General features: G+C 42.1%; 1 protein-coding gene and 1 long non-coding RNA gene across 2 annotated transcripts in view; both read left to right on the top strand.

The window, feature by feature from the left end:
• The window catches only part of RMDN2 (regulator of microtubule dynamics 2), a 32,271-nt gene extending 21,778 nt beyond the window's left edge, over nucleotides 1-10,493 (top strand). The window contains exons 7-11 of the mRNA XM_053382820.1: nucleotides 346-423; nucleotides 5,402-5,500; nucleotides 6,369-6,422; nucleotides 6,514-6,594; nucleotides 9,996-10,493. Coding sequence (XP_053238795.1) covers nucleotides 346-423; nucleotides 5,402-5,500; nucleotides 6,369-6,422; nucleotides 6,514-6,594; nucleotides 9,996-10,049 — 366 coding nt within the window. The 3' untranslated portion in view covers nucleotides 10,050-10,493. The remainder of the gene's footprint in view (nucleotides 1-345; nucleotides 424-5,401; nucleotides 5,501-6,368; nucleotides 6,423-6,513; nucleotides 6,595-9,995) is intronic.
• A 157-nt stretch (nucleotides 10,494-10,650) lies between these two features.
• LOC128410942 (uncharacterized) lies at nucleotides 10,651-12,470 on the top strand. The gene is made up of 2 exons (XR_008329640.1): nucleotides 10,651-10,686; nucleotides 10,932-12,470. It is a non-coding gene; the product is annotated as an uncharacterized LOC128410942 (long non-coding RNA).
• Nucleotides 12,471-16,393: the final 3,923 nt, after the last annotated feature.

The raw sequence follows: 16,393 nt of genomic DNA, 5'->3' as shown, positions 1-16,393 counted from the left end.
ACACACCCTCATTTACTCTTGGTTTACATTAACACTCTGAGGTCTGCTTGTGTCTGTTGATTCACTGCTGATGGAGTTTAAATGCAGGTCTGCTACTGATTTTAATTAAAGCAGTATTTCACCCTTACTTGGTTATTGATAAGGCATTACTTGTTGTATTCTAAACTTTAGAGTTAATAGGCCATGTGTGTTGGATAATGCTTGTTTGAGGCTTCTTCTTGATACAAAGATGACTTTGGACAACTATATTTACAGAGTGCCAGGACAAAAGGGAAATGGTCCGCTTTGTGAACTTGAGCCTATAGCCAGGCAAAGGAAAGTTCATTTTGGTCTTCTTTCTTACAGGAGCATCTAGACAAAGCTATTGAGCTTAAGCCGCAAGACCCTTTTTTATATTATCTAACTGGAAGATGGTGCTATGAAGTAAGTGATCCTCAAGTCCTTTTACTCAGCAGAAGCCCTGTGAAGCTTATTTAAAATTGCACCACTGAACAATTTTACTTCTGTTTTTGGAGAGGAGTTGAGTGTGTGAAGCTTTCTGTTAGAGAGCCATGCCACCTAGCCTAGTATGCTCTCCCCTGAGTGGCAGCCGAATCCAGACTCTTCTGCATGCAAAGTTCTGCCACTGAGCTCTGAGTCTATCCTAATGAAGTTTGTATAGTGTGCCTGTGACAGGTGATCTGTTTTATTTTATTTAGAGGATTGATCATTTGCTTTTCAATTCAAAATTCTCAAAGGGACAAAATTGAATACAATATAAAAACAGCAGAATCCAAGCAAACAAGAAAATACAAGGGGGCAAGTTGCAACTGCTAGAACAAAACAAAACAAAACAAAACAAAACAAAACAAAACACAAAGCAGTAGGTGCTAAACATGCACTTGAAGAAGAGGAAGAGGAAGAAGAGTTTGGATTTGATATCCCACTTTATCACTACCCGAAGGAGTCTCAAAGTGGCTAATATTCTCCTTTCCCTTCCTCCCCCACAACAAACACTCTGTGAGGTAAGTGGGGCTGAGAAATTTCAAAGAAGTGTGACTAGCCCAAGGTCACCCAGCAGCTGCATGTGGAGGAGCGGAGGCGCGAACCCGGTTCCCCAGATTACGAGTCGTATCGTTCTTAACCACTACACCACACTAGCTCTCTATAGGCAATAACTTGGATCTGGAAGAAGAAGCTGGGTTCCAAAGCTTAAGGGCAGGATGCATGATGAGGCTGACAAATGTGGGACCAAGACCCCACCGTCCTCCTTGCCCTGGGAAGATGTCTGTCTCCCTCTGACAAATGTAGATGAGCCCTAGCTCACCTCTCCACCTGGAAGTTTCAGAGTACAGTGTTTCTAAGCTGCTTTGAGTGCCTTCAAAGCCCAGAGCAGCTACTGGGAAGATCATTGCTCCAAACTAGACTGCAGGACTGAGGTTTAGACTTCTAAAAAGTACTGGAACAAAAAAAACCCAAAGTAGCAGTAGTATTCTCTTCTTCATACCCATATTTAGTGTTTGCATATCTTTTCAAAAAGGATGTAAGCTTTAAATCTACCAAGCATACTTCTGCTTGAACCTGAAAGCCATTAGTAATAAAGACATAAATATGCCAGACTTTCCTGTTCTTTTCACAAAAGAGAACATGCAATTTATGAGTAGCATCTCTGTTTCATGTTATTTAACTTTACCTTGGACATCACCCTACTTTGAGACTGAAATGGTATCCAAGGTAAGAGAACTTCATATCCAAGTTGGAAAGGAGCCAAAACAGTGAAGATAATAATCTTACTCTTATCAAGTAATCTAGACAGAATATCTCAAGAGAGAAAATTATACGTGAAGCAAGGAATTAGATGAAATCTGGGGTCAATTAAAACTCAGGGAAGCAGAATTCCATACACTATGTTAATTGCATAGGCAGACAATTGATTCAGTGCAGCCATGGAAAAAACTGATTCAGAGACACTAGCACTTTCATTAGGACACCATGATCACGGTGTTTCGTTTGGATGGGGGCAAATAACTGCTTTGCATATATCGAGTTTATGGGATGGCATTGGGCAAATTGTCCCTTAGCTTAACCTACCTCTCAGAAGTATGGTTAGGTTGCACTGAGCCTAAATGGGGGGGGGGATAATGTAATAATAAGGCATTTTCCAGAAAGGACCCAAGTTTGAAAATTGTCTTGGCTACTTTGAGGCCAAGTACAAAATTGTACTACTTGGGAATTTGCATGGTTTTTTTGTTTTGTTTTGTTCCTGTAAACCCCACTGCCACATCTACCTTATTCAACATCTTTATCAACGACTTGGATGATGGACTCAAGGGCATCCTGATCAAATTTGCAGATGACACCAAACTGGGAGGGGTGGCTAACACCCCAGAGGACAGGATCACACTTCAAAACGACCTTGACAGATTAGAGAACTGGGCCAAAACAAACAAGATGAATTTTAACAGGGAGAAATGTAAAGTATTGCACTTGGGCAAAAAAAAGGAGAGGCACAAATACAAGATGGGTGACACCTGGCTTGAGAGCAGGACATGTGAAAAGGATCTAGGAGTCTTGGCTGACCACAAACTTGACATGAGCCAACAGTGTGACGCGGCAGCTAAAAAAGCCAATGCAGTTCTGGGCTGCATCAATAAGAGTATAGCATCTAGATCAAGGGAAGTAATAGTGCCACTGTATTCTGCTCTGGTCAGACCTCACCTGGAGTACTGTGTCCAGTTCTGGGCACCACAGTTCAAGAAGGACACTGACAAACTGGAATGTATCCAGAGGAGGGCAACCAAAATGGTCAAAGGCCTGGAAACGATGCCTTATGAGGAACGGCTAAGGGAGCTGGGCATGTTTAGCCTGGAGAAGAGGAGGTTAAGGGGTGATATGATAGCCATGTTCAAATATATAAAAGGATGTCACATAGAGGAGGGAGAAAGGTTGTTTTCTGCTGCTCCAGAGAAGCGGACACGGAGCAATGGATCCAAACTACAAGAAAGAAGATTCCACCTAAACATTAGGAAGAACTTCCTGACAGTAAGAGCTGTTCGACAGTGGAATTTGCTGCCAAGGAGTGTGGTGGAGTCTCCTTCTTTGGAGGTCTTTAAGCAGAGGCTTGACAACCATATGTCAGGAGTGCTCTGATGGTGTTTCCTGCTTGGCAGGGGGTTGGACTCGATGGCCCTTGTGGTCTCTTCCAACTCTATGATTCTATGATTCTATCTCTTTGTAGTAGTGGAATAATTTAATGTGTACTTGCACTTCACTTGTTCCATCACAGTTTTCACTGGCATCCCCTCAAAGCTCCCTGGATAACCTTGGGTCAGTCACATTCTTTCTTAGCCAAGCTTCCTCCACAGAAGTCTTGTGAGGATAAAATGGGATAATCCTGCCCTGAGCTCCTTGGAGGAACTGCAGGATACAAATGTGACAAAGAAATACAGTGGTACCTCAGGTTACAGACGCTTCAGGTTACAGACTCCGCTAACCCAGAAATAGTGCTTCAGGTTAAGAACTTTGCTTCAGGATGAGAACAGAAATCGTGCTCCGGCAGCGCAGCAGCAGCAGGAGGCCCCATTAGCTAAAGTGGTGCTTTAGGTTAAGAACAGTTTCAGGTTAAGTACGGACCTCCGGAACGAATTAAGTACTTAACCTGAGGTACCACTGTAACATGTACAGCTCTGATATAAAAAGAAGCATATATATTTTTTGTACAATGGCTTTTGTTCTAAAGAGCAAGAAAGGATATTCCTAGACTTTCTCTATCTGGCAATATTGTATTAATAATGAAAACCCCAAAAGGCCTGTTTTGAGAAATCTCATTTATAAAGGTATTAGAAATTCTTCTGGACATATTTCCCTTTAACAGGGGCTAGTCCAAACCCTGTATGCAATTGACATCATACATTTTTGGTGTTCCTTTAATTTTGTTGGAGATTATATATAGAAAGGTACTAGAGGCAAGCCAAGCAGTTCCTTTTTTGGGTACGAAGGCTTGTTGAGCACTGAAAACCAAACGCTAAGCCAGCCAGAAATGAAACTGAAACCCTCAACGTCAGTTCTTATTAAATTTTGTAAGGAAACCTGTATATAGTGCCAGACACATCTCATTCTTCTAAGCTCAAGCCACAGGTTTTAAGAAGCTAATTATAAATTCCACAATGGAAAAATTAGAAGCCCTATGACATCACAACTGAACCTTGTGTGGGATCCATCAGTGTACAGTACTATGAGTGTATGTATATTGGAATTTGGGTGGTCCACATGAATATTATATAAGCAGTATTTCCCCTCATTTTATTCTTCTGTCAAGCCATATATGCTTCGTCTGGATTAGCTGAAACTGATGCTAATGCACAAATGTTCCTCCACTTCCAAGAGAGCAAATGCTTGTCCACAACTGGCCTTACCAAAAAAAACAACAACCCCAAACTGCTGGGAAGTTTATTTTAAAGTTTGAAGTGTCCATTTATTTCGTGTTTTTTCTAATAAAAAGGACAATAACATTTCCCTTAAGAAAGAAAGTAGGAAGAGGCTTTGAGAGTGAGGCGGGGAGATCTATGTGCTTGCTACTTCCTATGTGATGATAGTTTTCATCCTAGAAGTATATTTGCAAGTCATTCCACTAACTAACTAAATATGTTTACATAACCTGTTTATAGTTGTCGGGAACTGTATTCTTTGGGGGCGGGAGGAAACCACTAACACATGAAGAATTTGAATGACACATCTACGGTGAAGTTTGAATATGTGAGTTTGTATACACCCAATATATCATGTTGACCAATGTGAAGTGAATTCTACTGTCTTCACTGGGACTTCTCCTTAAATGTGGATTCTTGGTGTGCCATGGTGTTGTTTTAAATTCCTGCCTCCCCTCCCCCTTTAGACCAAAAATAAAAGCGTTTTTCTCAGGAGTGTATCCTGAGATACAGAGGTGGCCATCTTGCTTATTTGTGAAAATACTTTATTTATATGCCACTGAGTACCAAGATAGCTTCTCATTGGTTTGCAAAATGTAAACACTATTCCTCTGAACAGGTCTGCTAGTGCAAGAACTTTTAACCACCCTTTTCCCTTCCCACATGTCTGCTTATAAATATGTACCAGGGGCTGTTGGGGGAATCCCTGGAACAGATTCAGTGGGTGTTTGGAGAGAGGAGAGGATGCAGACGTTTCATTGCACAACTAAAGGTCCTTGTCCTAGCAATGCTGTTTAGTTGGGTATCACCCATAGAAACCAGTTGTACAACTGAGTAGATCCAGTATGGAGCTTTTTTTCCAGGGTTGGTTAATTTGTTTTTCTTGAAGATAGCTTATTATGGTAATTGCCTTGCAAAACAACACTTTGTTTCATTTCCTAAAAGCATCTCTGAAACAACACACTCTCCACCCCTTCTTCCTGCTGTTTCCAAAGGTGGCTCAGTTGTCTTGGATTGAGAAAAAAGTAGCTGCTGCTCTTTTTGGGACGCCGCCAACTTCAACAATTCATGAAGCTTTGCAGAATTTTCTTAAGGTAGATACTATTTCCCACTCCCTCATTTCTCTGCAAAAGCCCACCTACCAAGTGGCTGGTGTTCAAGAAATTTGCTCAACAAGTTGTTCTCGGCAGCTATAAATTCAAAGCTCCTCTAAAGGCCAAAGATTTCTGAAATTATATCTGTAGAGGAGTAACTGCACGCATCTGCCTAAACTAAATTTAATTCATCTGCTGTGTCAGCGTTTGTTGGGATTTGGGCTGCTTAAAGTGTAAAACACCTTAAGGTTCATATGGAGAGCTGTTTATGTGAAAGTTGCACCTGTTAGAGCTTTTGGCTTGTGAATAGGATCCTGACTGAAAGAAACCTGGCATGATGTATTGTGCAAGTTGCAAGCTGTAATTTGCAGGTTCTGCCCGGAATAGATGGGCAAGACCATCCACCCAGTGCCACGCTGGTCCTGCTTTTTGAGCTGCAAACTGCCTTGTGGCCCTCCACCTCATTCAAACTGGGGCCATTTTAATTTAACTTATTCACCTCCTCAAGTGCCCCCTCACTGGGTCTGTGTCCCCATGGGTCCCACAGTGCCACATATGGTACCTCAGTGGCTGAGTTCCCTGACATTCTTTGTTCCACACACTTTGGGTTAATGGTGGCAAGCAGATGCAGCCTCAGCTGCTGGGTTCACCATTTCCTACTGTGCTGTGTCTTTCTGTCCCCGGCCTGCTATTGCTGCATGCCTGGCAGGTATTCCACTACCACCACCAAGTGGTGTAGCCCCTAGGCCTAAGTCCAGGGCTAACAGTTCCACTGTTTCTAAGAGGATCTTTGTGCTTTATTATGAATATTCCATTGACTTTGGTGTTCTTGCTGTCCTGTTCTTCATCTTTTTCTCTTCTTGGTCAGGCTGAAGAACTACACCCTGGATATTCGAAACACAATTATGTCTATTTGGCAAAGGTAAGTGAAACTAGTCTGCTCTCTTCCTTTAATATAATGCAGTGATTTCTATTAACTGAGTGTGATGTTTTCCCTCCTCTCTCCTATCCAGTGCTACAAAGATCTTGGCCAGAGGACCAATGCGCTGAAGTTCTGTGACACTGCATTATCAATCCTGTCAGTCACCAAAGAGGTGCGTCTGAAGCCCCATTTAAATGTTATTTATTTATTGGACTTGTATATCACCCTTCATCATAAGATCTCAGAGCAGTTCACAAGATAAAAATGCAAGATAAAAAAATAAATATCTAAAAGAAAAAACAACAAAGCAACAAGCAACAAAGCAATAAACTCCCCCTTCCCACAGACACATTTAAAAGGCTGTAGACGATTATTCAGCCAAAGGCCTTGTTGAAGAGCAACGTTTTCGCCTGGCACCTAAAGATATATAATGAAGATGCCAGATGAACCTCCCTGGGGAGAACATTCCACAAAAGGGGGGTGCCTTCTTTGGAAGCAGTTTCTGCTGCCTCATCAGTCACCTAGGGATGTTATGATACAGTCATGTATCATAGCCTGAATCATTAAGGTCTTTTCCATGCTATTGTTAGTCGTGATGATGAAGTACAGGGTCTGTATGGTGGTACTTGTCTTCTGCTGCTTTCATGTACTTTAAAGAGTGCTGCAGAGGAGAGCTTCATGGTACGTTGTACTTTTATTTCTGTAGAGCAGGAATGGGAAAGATTGTGGCCATCTAAATATTTAACTCCCAAACCCTGTCAGCCCCAGCCAGTGGTCAAGTGCTGCCACAGTTGTAGCTCCACTATATCTGGAGGGTCACAAGTCCCCAACCTCCTCTTCCTCTAGTGCTCTAGAGCAGTGTTTCCCAACCTTGGGGCTCCAGCTGTTTTTGAACTACAATTCCCATCATCCCTGACCACTGGTCTTGCTAGCTAAGGATGATGGGAGTTGTAGTCCAAAAACAGCTGGAGCCCCAAGGTTGGGAAACACTGCTCTAGAGGAACAGTTAGAAACAAAAAAAAGAGAGAAGTCCTGGGCCCAAATCGTTATGAAATATGGCAGTTGCATGCAAAGTAGAAGGTGGCTTGTGACATCCCCAGTGTGACTGATTGCAGCAACACATGGAAACTGCGTAAATCGAGTAAAAACTAATATGATGAAATTATGTTTAAACAGAGGACTATCATAATAGTGATGCTTATTTTAATGAGGAACTGGGTGGCATGCAGTGCAGTTAGTCACACTGATCAGATGAGCTGTGACTGTCTGATTTTGAAGTTCTGCATTAGAATTGTCATAGGCAATTCAGTAAGCAGTCTGGAGCGTTCCTTAAGGCTACGAAGCCCAACATCGGAGGCCCACCATGCAAAACGTGCTACAAATGCACTTAAATATAAGATGGGTGGCATTTTTTTGCAGGGAGGAGGAAGACTTGATTCAGATAAATTATATCTCATTTACTTACGCAAGAAGTTTGAAATGTGGAATTCTGTAGTGCAAGCTTTGGGACCAGTGCTGCAAGCAGGTTCAGGTGGGGAAATTGTCTGGCATCTCTTCCTGTTACTTGACAGTATTTTGGCAAAGATTTGCAATGATTACAATAAATATATTTCAAGGCACTGATACATAATTTCTTGGTTTGGTTATGTTGCCTTAATGTTGTTGAAAGAACTATCAAGCAAAAGCTTGCTGTGGACACATTAATTATGGAGTTGGATAGATTTCTGAAGTCTTCCCGGATCTCCAGTCCAGTTCATGCTCCAAGATAAACTAAAAGGTCCTTTACAGCTCTGTCTGCCTAGCTTGAGATTTCATATCCTTCCCAAGTGGCTCATTCTGCTATAGAATTCCTGTGAGGTTTCCTAACACTTACCCTAAATCTGTTATACTGCACTTTAATCCTACAGGGCACATTTCAAAAGTCTCCAAGACTTTAATGTGTCCACAGAGTTGTTAATTCCTAGGGGTTGCCTGGTTTTTCTGTGTATTGCAGGGTGCCCTGCATTTTATCTCTCCAGCTTACCAGGGCTTGTAATGTGGTCTTATCAGTAGTGACCCTCCAGTTGCAGAATGTTCTTCTTGTAAGGCAGGCCAGTATTATTCTCCCCATATTGCAGTGGGGATGGGAGGACCAAGGATGAGTGAAAGTAGCTTACCTAAGGCCATCTCATGATATCATAGTGGAGGTGAGGCTTCAGATAGCAGTTTCCTGGCTAATAGTTGACATTCTTAGCCATTATGGGTCACTGGCTCTCAGATGTAATGAGATTACTCTAACAAACCGTGACTTGTGTGAACATAAGCAATGAGCAATGAGCTCTTCTTCTCTGCTCAGCTGCAGAGGAGATTTGTTTGTTTCTTATACCTCAGTGTTCAATGACATCTGATCCAGTTGTTTTGAACATCCTGTCGACGTCTGAACCAGGCCTGTTTCTTCTGTTCCCCTTCTTGTTTTACATTGAGTTAAAAGTAGTCAATACTGCTTTCCATTGTTTCTTCTTCTTATGACGAAACAACCAAGTTGCTGGAGATTTGCATCAAACAGCATGTTGCCTCTTCTGTGTATCTTTTTTGCTATTAGCTAGAAATGAACTCACTGTGGGAGTTCAGTTCCTATCATCTTATCTGCTGTTGGCCAGGAAGCTTTCGTCAACGGATCCCGAAATATCAGTGCCCGCTGAGTGTTAACAACATTGCAGAGCTAGACCCTTTTCCAATTATCTTTGTGTGTGCCTTGTCCCATCAGTCTGGTGGTTGGGACTTGTGATTCCCAGAGTACAGTGACTGGGAATCAAGCCCAATACACCTTGCATAAAACTGAAGACTAATTCAGGCATATACCTGGCTGTGTAGGATACTGCTTAAAATAGAACCAGTTTATTGCAGCTCCAAAAGACCAAGGCAACTGCTCCATGCAAGTGTCTGTGCAGTACTGGTGTCCTCAGCCACAGCATCACTAAATTTGCAGTGGTCAGAAGTGCCTCATGCTGCTGTGGAGCCACATCACACAGACAACTTGCTGCTTGGAGATGTAGTGCCCACAGGGTTCCATTTGAAATGGTCATATGCAGACGAACTGAGCTTTGCAACTGTAGAGCAGTGACTTTGTGGGAGACACCAAATAAATCAAAATGCAATGCGATCCAAAACAACCATAACTATTGTAATAGACTATATTTGACTTCTAAATATATGTGTTTGAAGGGCCTAGAAATGATGATAATGTAAGCCACAAACGTCAAGCCACAGGAATGCCTGGGTTCACTTAAAGTCTTCCAAAAGGTGATGACTGGAGGATGAAAACCTTTATTAGTATCCGTTAGAATGTAATGTAATGAATACTTGAATGCAGGAGGAAGTTGGAAAGGAAAATCATTGTATCAGGTTAGCCCCCCACCCTTTGTTCAGCTTTCTAATGAGCTATTGCATAATGATTAAAAGGAAGAATGTACTAGTTATGTTTTCCTAGTCCATGAACACTGAAAATAATCCCTTGTTTTGATGCAGAAATTGGCAGTGGGTATAGAAGCTCTGGGTGGTTCCTCATATGCAATGTCCTTTTTTTCCTTTTAGGATAAAGAGGCTGATGAAGATTTAGAAACATTGCTTCCGTCACTGAAACTGTGAACCAAACAACAACAAGCACTTTTCGTTATGTTTTTGAATGATACTGTGAAAGGCATCTGGGAACCCAGATCCGAGTTCTGAAAGCACCTATATGTGGGTTTTGTGGGGTTTATAGCCATGGAAGGCTTAGAATTTGGGGAAACAGGGCTGAGATAATACCAAAGGGTTGTATCTAAGGCTGGCTTTGATCTATTGGAAAGCACTTCCACTTGCACAAGATGATGCACCCAGATTCACCAGTTACCTACTGTTGTGTCCTCTGCCTATCCCATAATGTTTCAGAGGGTTTCCCAACCCACGGAAGCAGCTTTTGAGGAGGCAGGTGGGGGAGTGGGTATGGAACACTGCAGTGGATAGGGGTGGGATAGGCAAAAATCAGGTGCCTCTCGTGTACAAGTGGAAGCGTTTTCCATTATTACTACAAAGCCACTGCTGGCTGCAATCCCAATACAATCCCAATAATAAAGTCAAGGGACAGGTGGATCTGTCAATTTCAGTTTTCTAAGTTTCTCATTTTTCCGGTCTTCAGTTCTCCACATTGTGGCAGAACCCTGCAGGATCCCGCTCCACTTTTAAATACTAAGGGAAGGAGAGCGGTACCTTAAATACTAAGGGAAGGAGAGTGCCAGCAGCCAGTGTGGTGTAGTAGTTAAGAGCAGTAGACTCGTAATCTGGTGAACCGGGTTCGCGTCTCCGCTCCTCCACATGCAGCTGCTGGGTGACCTTGGGCCAGTCACACTTCTTTGTAGTCTCTCAGCTCCACTCACCTCACAGAGTCTTTGTTGTGGGGGAGGAAAGCAAAGGAGGGTGTTAGCCGCTTTGAGACTCCTTCGGGTAATGATAAAGCGGGATATCAAATCCAAACTCCTCCTCTTCTTTTAGTGTGAATTTCTCCTCATAAACACAATTTTGTATGCATAATTTTGACTAACATCCATACCTTTGGAAGCAGTTTTCCCCAATGCATTTATGTATGTTATTGTTAACCGATACTCATTTCTATGCACACTTTCTCCTAACATATGCATTTTTGTAAATATTGTGCAGTTGGAAAACTGCACTGCAAAATTCATAGAATTGCTAATTTTGAAGGATGGCTGTGTTTCAATTCTCCTATTGTTCCAGAAAGTGCAATTTAGGTATGTTCCCCTTTAAATGTGAACTGAATCTAATTTCTTCCCCAACTCTAATGAAGTCTGGAACCCTAGGGAAAAAAGTCATTGGACTGGATTACTTCAAGCCCATTAAGAATGTAGCAGTTACTCATGTGAAGCAGGTATCATATGCCTGCATTGACACATTTCTTTACACTAGACACCCATTCAGCCACATATTGTTGGTTATGCTGTAAAAGAATTATCAATCCACCAGTGGAGTCCAATCATGTGACTGTTTACTGAGAAGTATGACCCAGCAGGCTCCTCTTATGTTCTTATGCTAAGCAGGATTGTCTTGAATGCCACCCCAGACTCCTATTCAGATGGGTTTGTTGAGGCATGCCAACACTCCCAATTCTCCATATGGTGGCTGGTTCACATGAAGCCTTATTTGTGACTGCACAACACAAACTTAAAGCATCGCCATATGTCTCAGGCATTGCCCTGTTTTGACTGGGCTGAAAAAAGTGCAGCTAACTCTGGAATTGGTTTTAGTTTTAAATGCTGCTTTTTCTCCTTGGCAACATATACTCATGGGCTCTCTGTAGCAGAACACATCCATAATCGCCTCATTCCTTTTACAGTGGTACCTCGGGTTAAGAACTTAATTTGTTCTGCAGGTCAGTTCTTAACCTGAAACTGTTCTTAACCTGAGGTACCACTTTAGCTAATGGGGCCTCCCACTGCCACTGCGCCACCGCCACGTGATTTCTGTTCTCATCCTGAACCAACGTTCTTAACCCGAGGTACTATTTCTGGGTTAGTGGAGTCTGTAACCTGAAGCGACTGTAACCTGAAGCATCTGTAACCCGAGGTACCACTGTACAGACTTAATCTGCAATGAATAAATTGTGCATCGGGGCCCTTAGGTGAATGTCGCCAAGGAAATTAGAACATGGAAATCATGCATTTGTCTCTTTAAACGCATTTCTACTAGTATTAATTTTTAAGACTTTGCTGGGAATCTCCAAACATAAAATCCACTGCTGGCAATGGATGTCTTGATGGTCATTAATCGTCCTGAGAATGACTAGGAAGCTAGTCTTTGTTGCCTGCACAGGCATGGAAGGTTAAATTGATGTGCACTTGTTCTTTTCCTTTTTCTCTTGGAAAGTATGTAAGTTGTGGGAGAATTGCTCTTTGAGGCTGTTATTTTAATCTCTGGATTTTAAATAGAAATATAATATTTTATAAATCATGTATTTACATATTATGCTGTTCTTGAAACATCTGAAATTGAAATATTAAATGAGATTTGATGGAATTGCCTGCTGTGGTAGTATATTTCTATATGCATAGTGGCAAAGTGAGTTGCTTCAAGGCATTGCTTCTGGTGAACGACTGATCTAATGTAAAGTCTATGCATATTGGAGAAGGAACCTGAACTGAACATGGGCAGCATGAAGAGTCTGGAGAGTTTCAAGTCATAGCAGTGAAGCCTCAGTTGTCCTCACCCCTTCCCAGTTTCCACCTGCCCAAATCCACTTATATAAACAGTTTAATGCAGGCAATTTGTTGCAATCTGGGCATCTGACCAATTCTTGTTTGGATCTATGATTAGATAATCCTTTCAGACTTCACAGCATCAAACTTTGTCTTCCATAGGCAATAACTATCTTACTAAATGAATGCATTTGCATATTTTATATCTTTCAAGAGAAATAGATGGTCCTGATGGCAGCCCTTGTAAATCTTTACTATCCCGTTTGTGTTCCTATAGCGGAGATGGTGTTACAACAAAATTGTGCATACTCCAGAACGTCCAAACCTTATAAATATAGCTTTAAAGGCCCATTTTCCCCTTCAGCACTCTGCTTCTTATCCACATTGCTATTGATTGCTTCTGTTTTGGTTTATCAACCAAGCTTGTGTCATGCCTACTGTTTCTGCTTCCTCCCAGTCACCTTCTGAAGGGATGGCTGCTTAGAAAGGGAGAATATGGAATATTTTCTTGAATATGCACACTTGCTGTCTCATCTCTTTCTCTAGCTGAATAATCTGTGTACGCACATCTCTACCCCCCCAAAAAAATAATCCTGGGAACTATAGTTTAAGGGTGCTGTGAATGGTAGCTGTGATTATTCTTTATGGCAGCTGGAAAACATGCTTTTCAACATGGTGCATACACAGCTGTCTCCTGTAAACCACCTTTTATCCATAGATCTCGGGGCAGTTCACAACATAAAATTACAACACTAAGTAACACCTTTCCCAATGCTGACTTGCCTGTCATAGCTGGGGCCGATTTGCATATGTAGCTTGCTAAAGATAGCTTTTACAAATACTGTTCAAAGCCACAAACAATTCAGGCACTGATAGGTTTCATATTTACATTTAGCTGAAAATAGTTCCCTATTATATTCTATGCTTAACACAATAATGTTAGTGTTTTCACAGCTAATTGAGACTTGCTACAATAAACTAGCAAGCAGCATTTTCCATACATTCCAGAAGCTTCTGGCATCCATTTTGTGTCGTCTTTCTGTGTGATTTTGCTCCCTGGGGATGATGGCTTAGCCTCAAAACACATCTAAAAAGGGGGAGGGGAGGAACGAATCAGCGCCATTTCACTTATGCACGTTTAATATGCAGGCTGTACCGCTCTCCTTCCCTTAGGAGCAAAATAATATGAACCACTTATTTGCTGAGCCACCCAGAAAACACAGTTGTGCTGCCTCCCTGCCATCTTTCTTGCCAAACCTAATGTAATCTTAAACTTGTGAGCTACCCAGCCAAGTTTTGAGCGACTTAGTACATGGTTTTTATGCCAAGCAGACAGGCTCAGCAGTGACCACAAGCTTGTCAGTAAGCTATACCTGACACAGAAGAGTCCCAGGGGCAGGAAGAAGAGCCATAATACCCAAACTCCAAGTGTGTAAAAGTGCTCAAATATCACATTGCTCGAGTGTATCTTGCAGTGAAAGGTTGCTTGACTTCCACATCCTTATGTGCTCTGATTACACATATGTTTATGTGCGTTTGTGCACATGTGTGTGTATATAGGTAGACAGAAGATATAAAAAAGTAAAGGGTCTGCATTACTTTTTTCCTTTCGTGTTTACTTTATATGGTCAGTTTATTTAGTAATTAGATCATTTCCCTGTACCACATGGGCCATGCAAGGGAGCTGATGTTATACATGTGGGGATTTTGTGGAGTGTTAACAATGCTTACTATACTTTATTGATCATAAGATAAATGCATAGTTCTTGCTGCATGGTATTTGCATAGGCTGTTTTAGCACAGCTCCTCTTGTGACATATTCTGAAGTTGTCTTAGGAACTTGCATAGGCTAAAAGATAGTAAAACAATGGCTATAAATGGCTCTGTTTAAAACTCCCATTATCAGGAAGAGGAGAAACATAATATCACTCTCTAAGGAAACTGGTCTTGTCGTTTGAAATATTTACATTCGATGATGGAAAGCAGACTGCAATAAATTGCAGAAGAAAACCCATTTTGTGCTTTTTAATACTCCCCTGGCAGAAAAAGTTCCTACCATATGATATGGAAGCAATCTACCATGTCAGTCATACAAAGGCATGTGTTAACTGCTCTCACACAGCATTTATGGGTTTGGCAAAATGCATTTCTTACACATGTCATTTGCCAGTGTTCTATTAATGGAAATAAATATAGCTTAGGGATATTTAGCCATCTTTTTATTTTATGACTAAAGTTTATTGCTTTGTCCAAATCACCACTCAAACTAACTCATACTGCAGGGTCCAGCAAGGGGAGATCTGTGGGTACTATTGATATTATTACACATTGCAATGTTCACATAGTCCCTATTGATCTTGATAAGTGCATATACAGTAGCTGCATACTCTCCATGCATTTAAAACGCGTTCTTTCCCCTGAAAATTCCCGGAATTTGTAGTTTATTCCTCACACTCTCTAAACAAACTACAGCTTCCCGGCTTCTCCATGGGGAAGCAACATGCTTTAAATGTATGGCTAATGCACAGCCATAATGCAGATAAAAGTACACATTCCCAGGTGCCAACAAATCCAATTGCCAGGGGAACGGACCAGCCCTCCTTGTTCTGGTGGGTAATAATGAGGCTTTTAAGTTTTATTGTTGCTTGTTTGTGATGATTAGACTAAATTGAAAGGTTAAGAATTACGTCTGGAGGGACATGGGTGGCGCTGTGGGTTAAACCACAGAGCCTAGGACTTGCCGATCAGAAGGTCGTGGTTCGAATCCCCACAACAGGGTGAGCTCCCATTGCTACCGCCTGCTCCTGCCAACCTAGCAGTTCAAAAGCACGTCAAAGTGCAAGTAGATAAATAGGTACCGCTCCGGCAGGAAGGTAAACGGCGTTTCCGTGCACTGCTCTGGTTCGCCAGAAGCGGCTTAGTCATGCTGGCCACATGACCCGGAAGCTGTACGCTGGCTCCCTCGGCCAATAAAGTGAGATAAGTGCCGCAACCACAGAGTCAGTTGCAAGGGACTAAATGCCAAATTTGAAGAAATTTGAAATAGGAGAAGTTGGATACTTTTTTGAAGGGATTCCTACTTCGGATTAGTAACTTAAACTTTGCAGGTTTGTTTGCATTTCGAACACTAGCACCAATATGGTAAGGCAGCCCCACTATGGAAAGGACACTAAACACCTTGTCCACTATGATACTGCTCCCAGTATTTCCATTTTTGTACTAGAGCACAGCGCTACACTAGGAGCACTGCCAGGTGCTGTGTCCACATACTCTAGGAGTGCTATATGAAGAGAGAGTTGTAGTTGAAGAAACATATTCACACTGGAAAACCTTCAGTCATACCCACTCTGGTCAACGCAGGTCGAGATTGTCCCCGGGTCAAGCCTGTTTTTGGGATCCTGTGCGTAGCTGTGCATTTTTCGTCCTGATTGCACTGGCAATTGCTGTTGAAGGGAACGCTGGGCCAGCAGTACAGAAGGTTCCCATTAGTGCCGAAAGCAGAAACATGTGGGAATGTCATGAACAACTTGCTGGCTCATTTCAGCCTCAGGGGTGCCTGATTGATCACTTGAGGCTGGCCAGTCCCCTTCATTACGCATGGCAGAAGGGGGCAAATATGCATGAAATAGCCTGAAAGTTGCTCTAAAATAACAGAAGATACAAAAGGGGGGGTCACATTGCTCTCTATTCTGCCTCTGTTGCATCTGTTGTTGTCATCTGTCTTGGGAGCCTTTTGGGGTGAAG

The sequence above is a fragment of the Podarcis raffonei genome, chromosome 3, assembly GCF_027172205.1.
Source record: "Podarcis raffonei isolate rPodRaf1 chromosome 3, rPodRaf1.pri, whole genome shotgun sequence".
In the NCBI taxonomy this organism is placed as follows: domain Eukaryota; kingdom Metazoa; phylum Chordata; class Lepidosauria; order Squamata; family Lacertidae; genus Podarcis; species Podarcis raffonei.
The sequence above is the reverse complement of the archived record's forward strand: the minus strand, read 5'-3'. Positions and strand labels throughout refer to the sequence as shown.